Genomic DNA, 14,719 nt, shown 5'->3' with positions numbered 1-14,719 from the left:
ACAGCTCAGTCCCCTCCAGCTGTGGCCTAGCCTTTTAATTAGCCTTTGGTTAATTGCAGGCTTAATAAAACCTGGTATCCTGGGACGCGGTGTCTCAGTTGGCCTTTTTACGCTGAAGTTCAATTTGCTTGTTCTGACACAAATCCAGTAACCAAAATGTCAGTGTTGGGATTGATTTCTTATCAGCAGATGAACTGGTGAGAAAAATATGCTGAACATATCCTACAAATAAAAGTTTTCCTTTAAGTTTTGAACAAATACGTTTTTGTGGTATGTAAAGGATTACTCTTCCTGCTACTTAACTGGGATTCCCTGGACAGAGCCAGCCACTGTGGTTCTTATATTCATACACAGATGCAGCCATGAGTAATAATCTATTTCTCGGTTTCTTAGTATGTACATGCTGATTCCTAGTAACCCTGTAATTATCTAGTTTCCTAGAACAAGATTTCTTTCAAATAAAGCCGAATATCTCTCGTGAAGTTGAGCATGCAGTAAGTTGCTTCTGAGAGAGGCTTTGGTACTTGCAGACACTATTTGTCACTTTCCAGCTCTTACTCATATTTGGAACAGACCGGCAGCAGGGAAGCACAAATCCAGCACTTTCAAAACAATCTCCAGACATTCTTGATGTGGTTTTTGTTCACCTACCAAGCTCCCGTACTTAACACGACTTTCTTGTTAAGGAGAAACAGTTGCGTGCTGGGTGTTTAAACTGGAATGCTGGCTGATAAAGCAAAACGCTTTGCTTTGGAGGAAGGCCAATAAAGCAGCCCTGCAGCTGGAAGGGAGAGAGAAGAACAGCGTCACACTGTCAGTTCCTTGTTATTCACCATATGGGAGCAGTGTTTAGTAAGGCATGCTATGGTCGATGTTGTGCAACGTATGTGTCCTTTAGTGTGCAATTAATAGCAAAATAACCTCAGCCATTCTCTTTGGTAAATGTACACACAGATGTTTTTTTCCTTAAAGGTATGTGTTGATCCTAGCAAGAGCTTGCCACAGTTTCCTTATAATCCCAGAGTGATGCAGTAATGTTAATGTCAGGGTAATGATGAGGCCATCTCACCTGTTGCAGGACTTCCTCCCACTGATGACTTGAGTTCTTTACGTGGCTATTTGAGCTTTATGCGCCAGTGTTTAGCTTCTCTTTACAGCACCTCATTTCTTCCTGCAGGAGAGAGTTACGTGTGCGCCTCCAATGAACCCTTCCGACGTGTCGACTACACCAAGAACGTGAACCCCAACTGGTCAGTGGGCAGCAAGACCAGCACATCGCGCTCCCTCCCGTCTCTCTTCCCGCTGAAGAGTGAGCTGCAGAGGGAATCTAAGGACTTCATCAAACCCAAGTTAGTCACAGTCATCCGCAGCGGCGTCAAGCCCCGCAAGGCCGTTCGGATACTGCTCAATAAGAAAACTGCACACTCCTTCGAGCAGGTGCTCACCGACATCACAGACGCTATCAAGTTGGACTCTGGCGCAGTGAGGAGACTGTACACACTGGAAGGCAAGCAGGTAGGTCTGATGAATATCTATTTAACTTGCGCTACATCATGTTAAACTGCCTTTAACTGTGTGGACACCAGCTCCAGTAATTACTACACAAACTATGACCTGTTCTTGTTTTAGTTTGTGTGGTGATTTTATTTGCTACAGTTGCATAACTTAACAGCCAGAGCTAGTTAAACATATTGTTTTCAATGAGATGAAACTGGCTAATGTGCTTACGGGAACCAGATGGAGCAAAGCTGAGCTTATCTCTAAAAACCGCCGCGATTTATAGGTTTCAGCTGTGTCAGCAGTCCAGATAATTAAAGTCAGTTTAATCACCCATACATAATTCTACGCCCATATATTATTTCAACAAAGCAGTAATGGATACACTTTGGCTTTAAGGCCTTGTGCCATATCCATCAGTATGGTATCCCCACCTTGTGCTCTGGTTGTACCACATGAGACTATTTATGCTATAATGCTATCCATCTGGGGCACATGTTGAAATTCTGGTGTTCAGACATGAGGTGAGCTACAACACATGGTGGCCCCCGTGTAAAATATTTACGCTGACATCTCATCTGACCATGAACAAACTGTCATTCTCACAGAAAATATAAAAAGTACTAAATATAAAAAGTATTTGCAAGTTAACGGGGTAAGATAACGAGGTAACAAATGAGGCAATGCTAGGCAGAGGAGTATGATAAGAGTATTACACAGTGAATTTACCAATAATGAGAATATTGCACAGAGTTTCTGATCATTTGAAATATTGTACATGGCTGTGATTATTACACAGATTATTCATTGTTGTTATGATGCTGGACAAGAAGTTGTTCCCGAGTCTGTTCTTGTGATGTTTGTATTTTGTGATGCATGTTGGAAGAGTTCGTGTGAAATGTGCTCAGAGAACTAAGTCAAAGTATGTTTGTCACATGTAAGATGTTACATACATTTATAGAACACTCATCTTGTTGCATGATTCAGTGGATTTCAGGGTTGAAGTTAAGACAGAGAACCAGTCTTTGTACCTGACAATTTTCAGAGGAATGTGTTTGCTTGTAGTCTTTGTTAAGCCAGTTGACACTGACCTATGAAGCGCTATGATGTTGTGTGAAGAAGGACAGTGAGTATCTTCAGCATCTGTAAAGCACAGTGGAGAGACTCCGTCATGGTTTGGGGTTGCATTTCAGCTAGGGGTGTTGGAGAAAGGTACCATCAGATTTTGATCCACCATGCAGTACCATCTGGAAAGTGTTTAATTGGCAAGAGCTTCGTTTTTTAGTATCACAATGATTCCAACTAATCTGGCCGTCCAGTAAAAGCTTACGTGGATAGAAAAACACACAATGGAACACCAACAGTCATGGATCAGCCTCCTTCAGCCTGGAGCTCAACATTAATAAAGAACTGTGGGATCGTATTGATACAGAATAAAAGGCAGCTAACATCCAAAGACGAGCTTTGAATGTCCTTCAAGAAGCCTGGAGAACTATTCCTAAAAATTAAAGGATAGCTTGCTAAAAAAGTTCAGGGTGTGTTGCAGAATAAAGGTGTTCACACCAAATGTTGACTTTCAAGTTACTCACAATTGTACAAATTCTGTTTTTGCTATATATACTGTATTTCTCTTGTACTTACTGCACTTTTCCCCCATTTTCCTAGCAAAATTAAAAAAAAATTAGGAGGATAAAGATTTTTGTGAAATCCTGTATTTGGCCTATACTGGAATAGATTGATGCACATTTTAATCTAACAAATAATGTATCAACTCATGGTTTCATAAAATTAGTTTACTGGAATTAAGCATTTAGAAAGTGAAACCTTAATTACTGTAACTACTGAACTGATAGAGCTCTAGGAGTTTTGCATTTTTAGTGAAGCTAAACTGCATTTTATTTATTTTTAACGATCAGCTCCACTCACACAGGGATGTTGATTACAGAATTATGTCAAAGACTACAAAAATGTCAGCATGCTTTGTCCATTTTAGTACAAAATCACTAAATGAATTTCTTTGGTAACAGTTTAAGTTAAATTGAGCTTTAAAAGTGTTGGTGAGTGGGGAAAAAGAAAAATTAAACTGGGACTGAAAGTGTGACAACCAAACCAGCTGATGTTTGTTTTCTGTGAGCTGATGGGAATCTTTCTGGGCTGGACAGTCTGGACAAATTGACTCATGAGAATTGTGATCCTTATCACCTTTGACAGAGCAAGCAAAGCATCCTTTCTGTTAGGCCAGCACTGCACAGAAACACTGACTCGACAAGATTATATAATAGCATCCAGAACATTGCTGTATTTATTTACATTATTTTAGACTGAAGCCTCGCCTACCAAGCGAAAGCTCCCCAGTTTGACTCAGAGAGGAGCCACGTATCCCTTTGGGGTTGCATCAGGAAGGGGCATAAAAATCTTCCAAATCAGACATGCAGAGCTCCCTGTAGCGGATGCTCTCCAACTTAAATTCGAAGTTTCCCTCTTTGACAATGAAAAGTTTTTACAGGGATTTTTTTTAAAAAAGGGAAAAAAGCTTCTTCATATTTGAAAACTACTTTAAAGAATTCGGTTAGCAGACTTCCCACCTAACACAGATTCCATATGTGTGACATAAAGCCTTGATATGTCTACTTCCATCCCTTGAGAGATTCCAAGTAGACCAGCCATGCAAACCAGCTGTTTATTCCAGGCTTTTTAAGCTCCAGATCAGGAGAAGCAGATATGGAGCTTTATGGAGCTTCATTTGTGCACTTTAGAACTCATGATCAGTGTTGAGAGCTAATGCTTTCACCAATCATTTGAAATCACAAGAGGTGGGCAGAGTGTTCAAATGATTGCTCTACCCCAAACCATGCTGATACAGTTTGCCAGAATGAGGCACTGTGTTAAAGTCCACAATGTCTGTGTAAATGTAACTTGTGGTGGAAGTGGGTGAAACTGAAATTGCCGATGTCAGTGTTGTGGGAATGGCCCGTGTGTTCAGTGGTGCTTTAAACTGAACCGTAATGTCCCAATCTATATTTATTCTAAAGGAAAACATCAAAAACAGCACCCGCAAACACTGTCTGTACCAGCAAAACCTTTACTGGGTGGACAGAGATGATGATGGCGCTGTCACAGCTTGCACAGACTATACTTACTCAAAGGTGTTTTCAAGCCTGACATTTTAGTCATGCCCACAAGTGCACTGAATATGTCATGTGGTCAAAAGTAAAAATAACAATATAATTTAGCGTTGCTCTCACTCCGAGGGGAAAAAACCAAACGACACATCAGTCGAATATATTATTTTATCAAACTGAAGATCAGTCGCAGCCCAACATTCACGGCAGTGATTCTAATAAATCACCGATTGGCTGACTGACTAGAAAAATCTTGTTTCCCCTTTAGGTTTTTATGTTTTTCAACCATAAATAAATCATTTGTAATAGTGACTCACAACATGTACTCTGTAAGTGTTTTGAGGTTATCCATTACAGATGACACATTACACAATTTATGTTGACAAGTGTGTCGTTTAGCTTCCTTAGATATTCACCGCAGGCGTCTTAATGATCACATTGCACCAGCCTGTGGATGCAGTAGTCTTTTTATTTAGCTTCCTTTAACAGATGGTTTCTGCTCTTTGGTGGAGTATAAATCCATCCATCTGGCAAGCGCTATATGTAGACAAGTTAGGTCTTTATTAAAAGTAATGTTGGTCAATTCAAAGTATTAAAACCTCCAAAGTTTGTGAGGTGCAAATATGCTATTTAGCTAATAAAATGTGGTGTTTCAGTCCCATTTATTAGTGGAAACACTGGAAATGTGTTTGTGCTGGAGCATTTGATTTCCATTGCTGTTCATTTTACTGCTGGTCTTAGTTCAGTTTTCTGACACACTGACTGTATGCAGTGAGTTGATTGCTCTAACCAGAATATTACCCAGATCATGTTGGTAATACTTGCTAGTTGGGTTTTCATAGTATTTCTCCTGGTCCTTGTGATTTCTTAGTTAACAGCTTTTATGATGATTTTCTGATGATGCCTACATCTCTCCTGGTTTGTGTACCACACAGCCTTTAAAGATTTGAATCGTCCTTGATCTGAGACTTTACAGTGGCCATTTCTTTTACACTATCTATCTATTGAAAGCCACATATCTAAAACTTCATCAGTAGAAGCTGTATTTGATTACTCTAAAGATGCATTCCAAAATGCCCAGTCCCATAAGTGTGATGGACGGATTAAAGAGTTATATTATTTTAATGCAGTCCAATTCAAGAGCATTGTAAGATACAGGCTTCTCGTGAATCCACAGTAGAAGGGTCACGGCTCTCACACAGAAACAGAAACTGAACAGTAGAACTCCCATAAAAGTTGGATTTACTGCAGCACCGTTTTAGGTTCAGTTCAGTTTAATTCAGTTTTATTTATATAGCATCAAATCCCTCGAGGCGCTTTATATCGTAAGGGAAAAACCCTACAATAATATGCGGTTGCCTAATAAACTGGCAACTGAATGTATATTAGTAGTTCATGTGAATATCTTTCTAGTCTGAACCCCATAGCCTCTATAAAAAGCACTTCTAAGGCTCCTTCCTCAGTCACTCACACACCCATAAACACACGCAAACACTCCGAATGCCTTCCAGCAGCAGCCGACCATCTGCTCCTCCAAAATCAAATCGGGGGTACCAGCCACCCGGTCTGCAGACTCCCACCCGCTGATGGACTCACACTCGCACAGAGCCCCCGCCCTGGCCACAACCGAATGATTAGACCTACAAGCTGGAAGGAAGGGTTACAGTGCAGCTGTCAGGTGTGTTTGAGGGCGTTTGTGTTCACGGATGTTTTTTCGTGAGTAAGGGGCCTTTCACAAAATGTCTCTGTCCACTCTCCCTCCTCGAGTCAAAGCTCCTCTTCAGACTGAATGTTAATTGTAGATCATGGTTATCAGGGCCAACAGAATCAGCTGCTGCTTTTGAAAGAAAACCCTGTTTTACATCTCAAAGCTGACCGGGCAGGCAGAAAATAAGATTTTCCTATTTTAATTGTCTAAACTGTCGAATCGATGCATTCATTAATTTTGGGCACAGTCCTGCAGTCCCTGAGTTTGCTTTTGTTGCGTGTAAATCATAGAGAACGTATTCAAGGGAGTTGTAGAAGAAGTAGCAAAGACAAATAAAAGTCCCTGTGACAAAATGAATGAATTGTAAACTAGAGCCTGATGCTGGACATCTTTGGGCTGATACACATTTTTAGGACTCAAACGTTGATAGATTCAGTATTCTTCATGTTCCTGAAGTATATATTGCATGTTTTGTGAGCTGTATTAAAAAGGAAAACACGATGGAGCGGTTAAATAAAGTGAAAGTTTTGTGCTTTTTGTTATTTATATGCATATATATGCCAGTCATGGTTGCTCATATTATAGCCAAAGATTGAAATATAAAACAGAATTAGAAGCACAGGGCTTCGACTGTTCAAAATACTTTTCTTTCAACAGTCTCTACTACCTCTGGAGCTATGTGATGCAAGAAAGGACTGAGACGTGGTCATCTCAGGCACGCAGATCTTTAACTTTCCTGCCATGTTTTAACAAATTCGGCAGCAGCTTACTGCAAAGATGCCACTCAGCTCCACACCATCTGCTCAACTGGGATGCATACTCTGCTACATATCCTGCAGACAGAGTTTTTAAATAGCAGTAGTAGCCAAATTACTCCAAACCCCAAAGTTTTCATATCAGGACTAAGGACAAACACTATGCTGGGAGCCAACAGGAATGATTTAATTAATAGGCACTCTGCTGTCTCATGTGACGCTGGTTGCTAGTTTCTTTGTAATTTAACGGTAAAGGCAGAGAAGAAGACGACTGAATCGAAAGGCAAACGTGACCTGACCTGATCGCAGGCAGCAGACACAGCTGACCTGCACACAGAGAGCCGGTCACCTTTATGAGCTACACACAGAGAGCCAATCATGGGATGAAGTAAGTGTAAATATTAGCATTGCCAAAAACTAATACAGACCTCTTGTTGTACAGAGTTATGCTTACAGGCAGAAACTATTAAGGTAACTTCAGTCTGTTGCTGAGAAAGAGCTCAGAAAGGTAAGAAAAAGGGCTCATTATGCTGAGATGGTGTTAACCGCTGGCTGTCTTGGCTATACCCATTTCAAATGCTAAACTGTGAATAGTTAATGGAGCACAGAATGCTGTCTGATGTTATCGGCGCTATTGTGATTTTGAAAATCTAGGTCCAGTCCAGAGTTTCCCTGCCTTTCCCCGATGTAGCCTTAAACCCTTTGTGACCCTGACACATGATAAGTGAGGAAAGGCTGCCAGGGTGTGGTACAGCTATTAAAGCATTAGTGATCAATAGGTGAGAAATCCAATTTTTCCACAGGGGGAAAAAATCTTTTTTTGTTGTGAGCGAACAATCGATTACATTTTCTCTGTCATTTGCAAAGTTTCAGGGCAGATTCGGTGCCAGATTAGATTTTTTAAAAACAGAGAAGTGTGAAGTCACGACCATCTATTTTTAAAAGGTCTTAGTTCTTAAATTTGTTCAACATATTCTGAGATTTTCTTGACCACGCAAAATTCATTCTGTTATATCCAAACTATAATGTTCAAGCTGTATCTCTAAATGGCTAAGCAGATGGGCGACGGCAGCAGAAGACCACACTAGGTGCCATTCTTGTCAGCTAAGAAAGGGAAATTGAGGCTACAGTTCACACAGGTTAACCAAAACCTTGAGCCCCTTAATACCAGCCGAGCGTTATTTAAACACCACAGCCTACCTGAGTGTTGTTGCTGACCATGTCCATCCCTTTATGGCCACATGGCTGCTTCCAGCAGGGTAACGCACCATGTCACAAAGGTCAAATCATCTCAAACTGGTTTATTGAACATGACAGTGTTTCAATCCAATAACGCACATTTGGGTTGTGGTTGAACAGGAGACTCACATTATGGATGTCCAGCTGATAAACCTGCAGAATTGGTCTGATGCTTCTTAACATGGTACCAGCAAAGTGTACCTAATAAAGTGATCAGTGAGTGTATATCATTGAAATAGCCGTTGTGCTCTTGGTCTTACTGAAAGCAATATGTATGAAATTTTAATGAACAGTAATAAAAATTGCAATTTTATTTATATAGCACGTTTCATTGCATGTTGGCTCACGGTGCTTAACAAAGAAGACAAAATCAGATCAGCAGTGCCTAATGAGTGCAAGCCTGGGTGACTAAAGAGGTTCTGAGTCTGATTTTGAATACACACGCAGTTGATCTCAGATCAGCAGGCAGCTTGTTCCAGACCACAAAGACCACTTGGATCTGATTCTGGGTTAACAGTTAAAAGATTTGAACCTGATGACCTGTGAGGTCTGTCTGGGATATAGACGATGAGCAGGTTTGTCAACTAACAACTTTTTGTTTTGTACCTGGAGTCAATGATGTGATTTCAATCAGTGGAAAGATAACTGGAATCTGTGTTCTGTAATGATATATATGTATATATTTCCCTTTTCCATAATTCTCTGCCCGTGCACATGATAGAAATCCTAAAATGCATTTGCCTTTAATACTTCTTTTAATGATGTTTGTAGGATAACGGTTTGTCTGCTCACTATTGAGAGACTGAAAACAGAACCTGACCTTTAGACTACTCAAATGCTCGTCTCTCTAAAATCTTTAAAGCTCCTGTCAGTCAGTACACACAGTAACCTGAGGAGCGGGGGGGAAATGGGAGCACTAGTAACTGGACAGTCTTATTTTCTTTACATGTTTGCACTAACTAATGGGATACAGAGGATCCCGAATCCATCCATAATAATCTAAAGATGCAGAAGATGGCTGATAGTTTTAAAAATCTATAAGAGCAACCACGAAGCAGAAATTCTATAAATTGATGGGTAAAAACTGGCTTCCTTAACTGTTAAGTGCATTAGGGCTCCAGCATTTTTCCAGCAGTGTGCATGACAACAACTGAAGGTCACTTGTAGGCCTTCAACTCTGCTGCAGTTTATCAGGGCACAAAGAATTTGATGTGATGCTGTGCAAGAGCAGCAGGCTCACAGTCTGGGACGTCTCCCAGCAGACTAAAACAAATCATGCACAACAGTTTTGTTTTTTTATCCCTACTGCACTCTTTCTTTTTTTTTTAAATAACCGATGATGCCCTATGAGAAGGGAGTATACAGAAAAACTTCATTCCAACATCTGTTTCTGTATTTAACATTTGAAAGGATATTTCCCTGTTTATGTCAACAAAACACAAATCTGTGTATTTTTGTCAGTAAACAGACACGAATGATGCACAATTATTAATTTGTAATTCATAAATCTACAAAGGTGCAAAGTGTATGGGGGGAAAATAGAGCTATGCAAGAGGAGACACAAATTACTGTAATAAAAAAAGTAAACTAATCCAGCGTTATTGCTGCAGCTGTGCATTCAATTCATGCCAGTGCAACTTAATTTCTACACCCAGGAGCAATTATTAGTAAATGCAGTTCAGTACATTAGGAAGCAAAGGCAAAAAAAAAACAAAAACTGGGGGAAATAAAATTAATAAAGTAAGAGGCGGTAAATAGGGGACAAATACTATGATGATTACTTTTTCCCAACAGGCAGATTCTACTGATATCTTGAAGGCAGCAATGAAAATGTACTTTTCCTTTCAGGCCCATTTCCCCCTTTATATCTTTCCAGAGCTTTGACAACAAAGATCGGGTTTCTGGTAACCAGCTGTTTTGGACATAAAAAGAAATATAGTTTCTCAACTGCAGCGCACTGCATAAAAATGTCAGTGTTGTCCTCAATATTGAGTTAAGAGTTCTTCCTTTGCGAAAATTGCTCACAACTTTCCAAGTAGTTGCTCTGTTTGTGCCACATATAGAAAGAGTGCATTCATGCACTGCTGTGTTTTTGGTGCATATACATATATGTGGTTACTGTGACGCTGATGCACTTTGGCATCATCTCCAATGACATGGTCTTAATGATGATGGCCTCCTGTCCCCATTATCCCAGCAGCCCAGGTCTTGCCGTGCGGCACTACTATCTTGTGCCAGCAGTTAAAGGGTTTGCATTCATTAAGCTGTCCGAATTCTTCTTACCCTGTTGTCACATTGAAGGTGCTGATATCTTGTTGTTTGCACATTCTCCTGGCAAGACGGTGAAACTTGCTGCGGTTAGAGATAGATTAATAAGACTGCCTCCATCTCTGACTAGCTAGAGGCAAGGCCACACAAGGGTTTCATCTGGTTGTCAGGCTTGAGCTGTTGTCAGCACACAGTCTGGATTAAACACCGTCATTTGGGTCAACAGCCATGAAATTTGCATGCCCACCCATTGTTCTGTACTGTCATTAGCATACAGCACCATCTGACGCCAGTGCACTGACACCATCCAACCAGGAGTGCTCTCTGCTAGGCTCGACAATATGTTATTATTTGAATTATCCTTTTATTTGCCAAATCCTTACTAGAAAATCAGGCTATTCAAACTATATTGCTAGTAAATCTGATTTTTTTTTTTTGTCAGTTTAGTGGATTGCAGTCCTTTCATTGTGGAAGAGGGATACTTGTTCAGTTTGCTTTTTCAAAGTTGAATTTAAAGCAGTTTCCCCTCACAGAGTACAGACTATAGATTATTGGCACACTGAAAGCAGGCAGCTTCTTAATAAAACATCATTTCAGTGGTTTTTCTGTGCATTTTGTTATGCTGCACTTGTGTTGTCTTCTAATTGACAATGTCTTAGCTGTTTGAATGTGTTTAGTTTCTCCGTGTGCGTCTTTAGTGGCCGTGCATTTTTGGTGTAAACCACACTAAGATGAGGATTCATTAAAATGTGCTCCAGTTTTTCATTTGGGGATTCATGTGCCAAGAATTGTATCGGCTTTCCTGTTTGCGAGTAGATTTGACTTGACTTTGAGTAAACAAAGCTGGCACTGATAGACAAGCACGAAGCTTTGGCAATAACTTAACAATAGTTTGGATACTTGGAATCAATCTTTGTTCCCAGCTTTCGTGACAACTTGTAGCACGGTCACTGCAGTTATGACACCAGAGTACCTGTTCTATGTTTCACGAGGACCGACTGAACAAGCGGGAAGACAAAAGGCTGCCAGACGACAGAGAGCCGGGGTGCTGGGTGGGGGTGGCGGGCGGGCTGTCAGCTGTGCAAAGCGTGTGGAGGCCATAGAGGGGGAGTGCATCCATTGTGTGTTGTGCGATTTCAACTGCTTGTTTTTGTTTTATTTGTGAAGCCTGGCCCTCGTCCATTCTTTGCAGCGGGCCGTTCGCTCCCCCAGCAGGAGCTGACATCATGATATGGTTAGGCATCATCACAAATCACAGTACACACTGTTTGTCTGCTCGAGTTTAATCACGCAAGGAGAGTCACAGCAAGTTTTAGCTGAGTTTAGCTGAGGACAGATCAGTTGTCCAAGTCAACCAGGCGACGGAAGTCTGTGCTTGTTCTTGATGTTCAAGTCTTTTCTTTCACTGGCTTAAGAGCGCTTGGAGCTTTTGGTGTTGTTAATATTTTGGGCCGGTCTAAATGTAGCACTCTTACTGATTTATTAAAACTCAGGATATGTTAACTGGCAACCAGCATCTCTTAGCCCCTCAGCAATTCTGAAGGGTAATCAGGAGGGGCTCCTTTGAACCTTTGTATTTGGATGTTTGTACAATGTTTCCATTTTACTTGCACAGCTCTTTTTGCATATAGAGAGTGGAGCACTAAGGTACATTTAGACAGCCTGAAGTTATGTGATTATGAGTCTCTTTGTGCAAATATCTCTTGGAAGAGAGGAAGACAGTAAGCCAGACAGCTGTGTAATGTGTGATAGGGCGAAATGTTGCAGGCTGCTGGAGTTCCTCTGATCTGCTCTACAAATGACTTCAGTGGGTACTGTGCTGCTTTTGTCTTTAAGTGTGAAATCTCTGCACACCTGAATGAGCGAAAAAGACTTCATAAAAACAATTAAGCACAACTCCCACACACTGTCTTTCTTTCTGCCTGTATATTTATTATGCTAGTACATGCCTATGTAAATATTAACAGGGTCAGATGAATAGATGAAATTTTGCTGCCAGTGGTTTTGATCTACTTGTTCTTTTTGAGGAATGATCATTGCAAATCAATACAAATGCATTCTGTGTGATTTAAATGCATTAAAGCTGTTCTGGCAGCATGTAGTGGCCCAACTCCTTAATACTTCACTTTGGTTTGGTTTCTTTTAACTTTCATTTGTCACCCAGCTGTATCACTTTTGGCGTGAGTTAATGATGGGCTTAGATTTCTCATCGCTCATTTCCACGCTGCTTGTGCTGCCTGTTACACGTGTCTGAGATTCACTGCTCTAATCCAGAGGAATTAAACTGTCTCAGGGAGCTGCCTCTGTCTGAGAGTTCAGTGTTAATAACCAGGCTGGCTTTAGCTCAGACATCCCCCTGACAAACTTAATGGGCATCTACTTATCAGCAAATTCTTAAGTAAGTAACACTCTAAGTGAGAATTTAAGCAAGGTCTGTGGGTAAATGAGGTTAAATATACGGACGGAGTAATTCTAGCTGTCGTTTTCCCTTTTTATGCTTTTTTTGCGTGTGTGTTTTGTTCATTGCTGATTTTCTATTTCAGTTGTTTTTGTTCTGTAAAAACAAGAGAAGACAATTCTCCCTCCTTGCTTTAAAACCCTTTTGAATGCCTTGAAAATCAAGACTGTTCGCTTGTTATTGTATTTGAATTATCCACACATGTTAAGCCCTTGGCACGTATTTGTGCTGTTGCCGAGCTTACCCGGGCAGAAAATACAGCAGACAGGACGGAGGACAGACTGATGGTGAGGGTAAGAGAAGGTCAGACATTTGGGAGGAGGGGGAGTGTCCCATCTTGGAGGGTAAACCAAGTTTACCCTCAAGTCATGTCACCCAGCCAATACCGAACCCTGCAAACAGTTCACTTCACTGATTGGCCAAGACAGGCCCTACAGGACAGTGCTGGCAGTAGACGGCCATTGGCTGTTTATCCTGGCAGTGGCTGACAGGAGCAAAGGCAAACATGGTCGATGTAGTCTGACGTTTATGCTCTCCATTTCATGATTCCAACATTTTCCTTGTGTTTGAGGAAATAATCCCATGTGTAAACATACTCAGCTTGTGAGTCCTGCTTTATAATGTGATATGAAATGTATTTAAGCTTTAATATTTAGCACTTTCACATTTCAGTGAGAAATTTCATTTATAAGAAACTTAAAAAATTCAACAGATAAGTAATGCTGACATCAGGCACTGCAGGAGACTCAGGCAGAGGAGGGAGCAGCTGATTGGATTAGTATGACTGTTTTTTTACTGTTGTCAGTAAATTGCCTGCTTTTCTGTCTCATCTTCAGGCCACTCTGTGCAGTTCTTTCATATGATTTATAACACCTGGGTCTTCTTAGAAGTGTGCTTTGGTAACGACATCCCGCTGTGATGTTACAGCATACGCACATCCTCATATCAGCCTCTGCATCACTGAAGCAAGCTGCTGGTTGACTTTAGTTTAAGCAATTTTGTGTTACTTTTGCTTCTAGTGGTCCCTTCTGTTAAACTGTGGAGATGTCCTGTAATTTTACATTTGTACACCACCACAGAGGACTTTAAAAACAATGAGTCAATATGCAGTCAATGTGCAGGTTGAATTAAATTTAAGGAGTTTATTAAATGTACTGCATTAACTGTTCAGAAATTAGGACCACTCGGACCACTCCCCCAAATCTGGACATGACCAAACACTTTCCTGCTTTGAGATGCTCTTCTAGGCGTTTACTGCCGCCACCTTCAGTTCTTGTGTCTTTGTGAGTCTTTGTGCGTTCAGTTTTGTCTTCATGCATGCTATGTTGGGTTGAGATCAGGTGAATGGCTTTACCATTGAAGAATATCACATTTCTTTGCCTTAAGAAGCTCTTAGGTTGCTTTTGCAGTATGCTTTGGGTTATCATCCATTTGCACTGTCAGATCAGTTTTGCAGTGTTTGGCTGAATCTGAGCAGAGAGTATGGCCTTGTGCACATCACAGTTCATCCTGGTACTTCTATCTAAATCTAGTGCCCTGGTTCCACTGGCAGTTATACGTGCCGTAACATTGCCTCTGCCATTTTTCACAGATGATGTGGTATGTTTCAGGTCATGAGCTGTTTCTCTCCCTCTCCATACTTTTCCTTCCCATCATGCTAGTAAAAGTTAAT

General features: G+C 40.8%; 1 protein-coding gene across 3 annotated transcripts in view; it reads left to right on the top strand.

Moving 5' to 3' along the window:
• Window positions 1-14,719, top strand: part of dclk2a (doublecortin-like kinase 2a) — a 42,452-nt gene that overhangs the window by 3,740 nt on the left and 23,993 nt on the right. For all 3 annotated transcript variants that reach the window (XM_085459001.1, XM_085459002.1, XM_085459000.1), the window contains one exon: window positions 1,178-1,515. In XM_085459001.1, coding sequence (XP_085315127.1) covers window positions 1,178-1,515 — 338 coding nt within the window. The remainder of the gene's footprint in view (window positions 1-1,177; window positions 1,516-14,719) is intronic.

This window comes from Copadichromis virginalis, linkage group LG6, assembly GCF_057382275.1.
Source record: "Copadichromis virginalis isolate Kocher_CV1m ecotype Utaka linkage group LG6, C_Virginalis_male_GT1.1, whole genome shotgun sequence".
In the NCBI taxonomy this organism is placed as follows: Eukaryota; Metazoa; Chordata; class Actinopteri; order Cichliformes; family Cichlidae; genus Copadichromis; species Copadichromis virginalis.
Note: the sequence above shows the minus strand (reverse complement) of the source record. Positions and strands in the feature narration are given on the sequence as shown.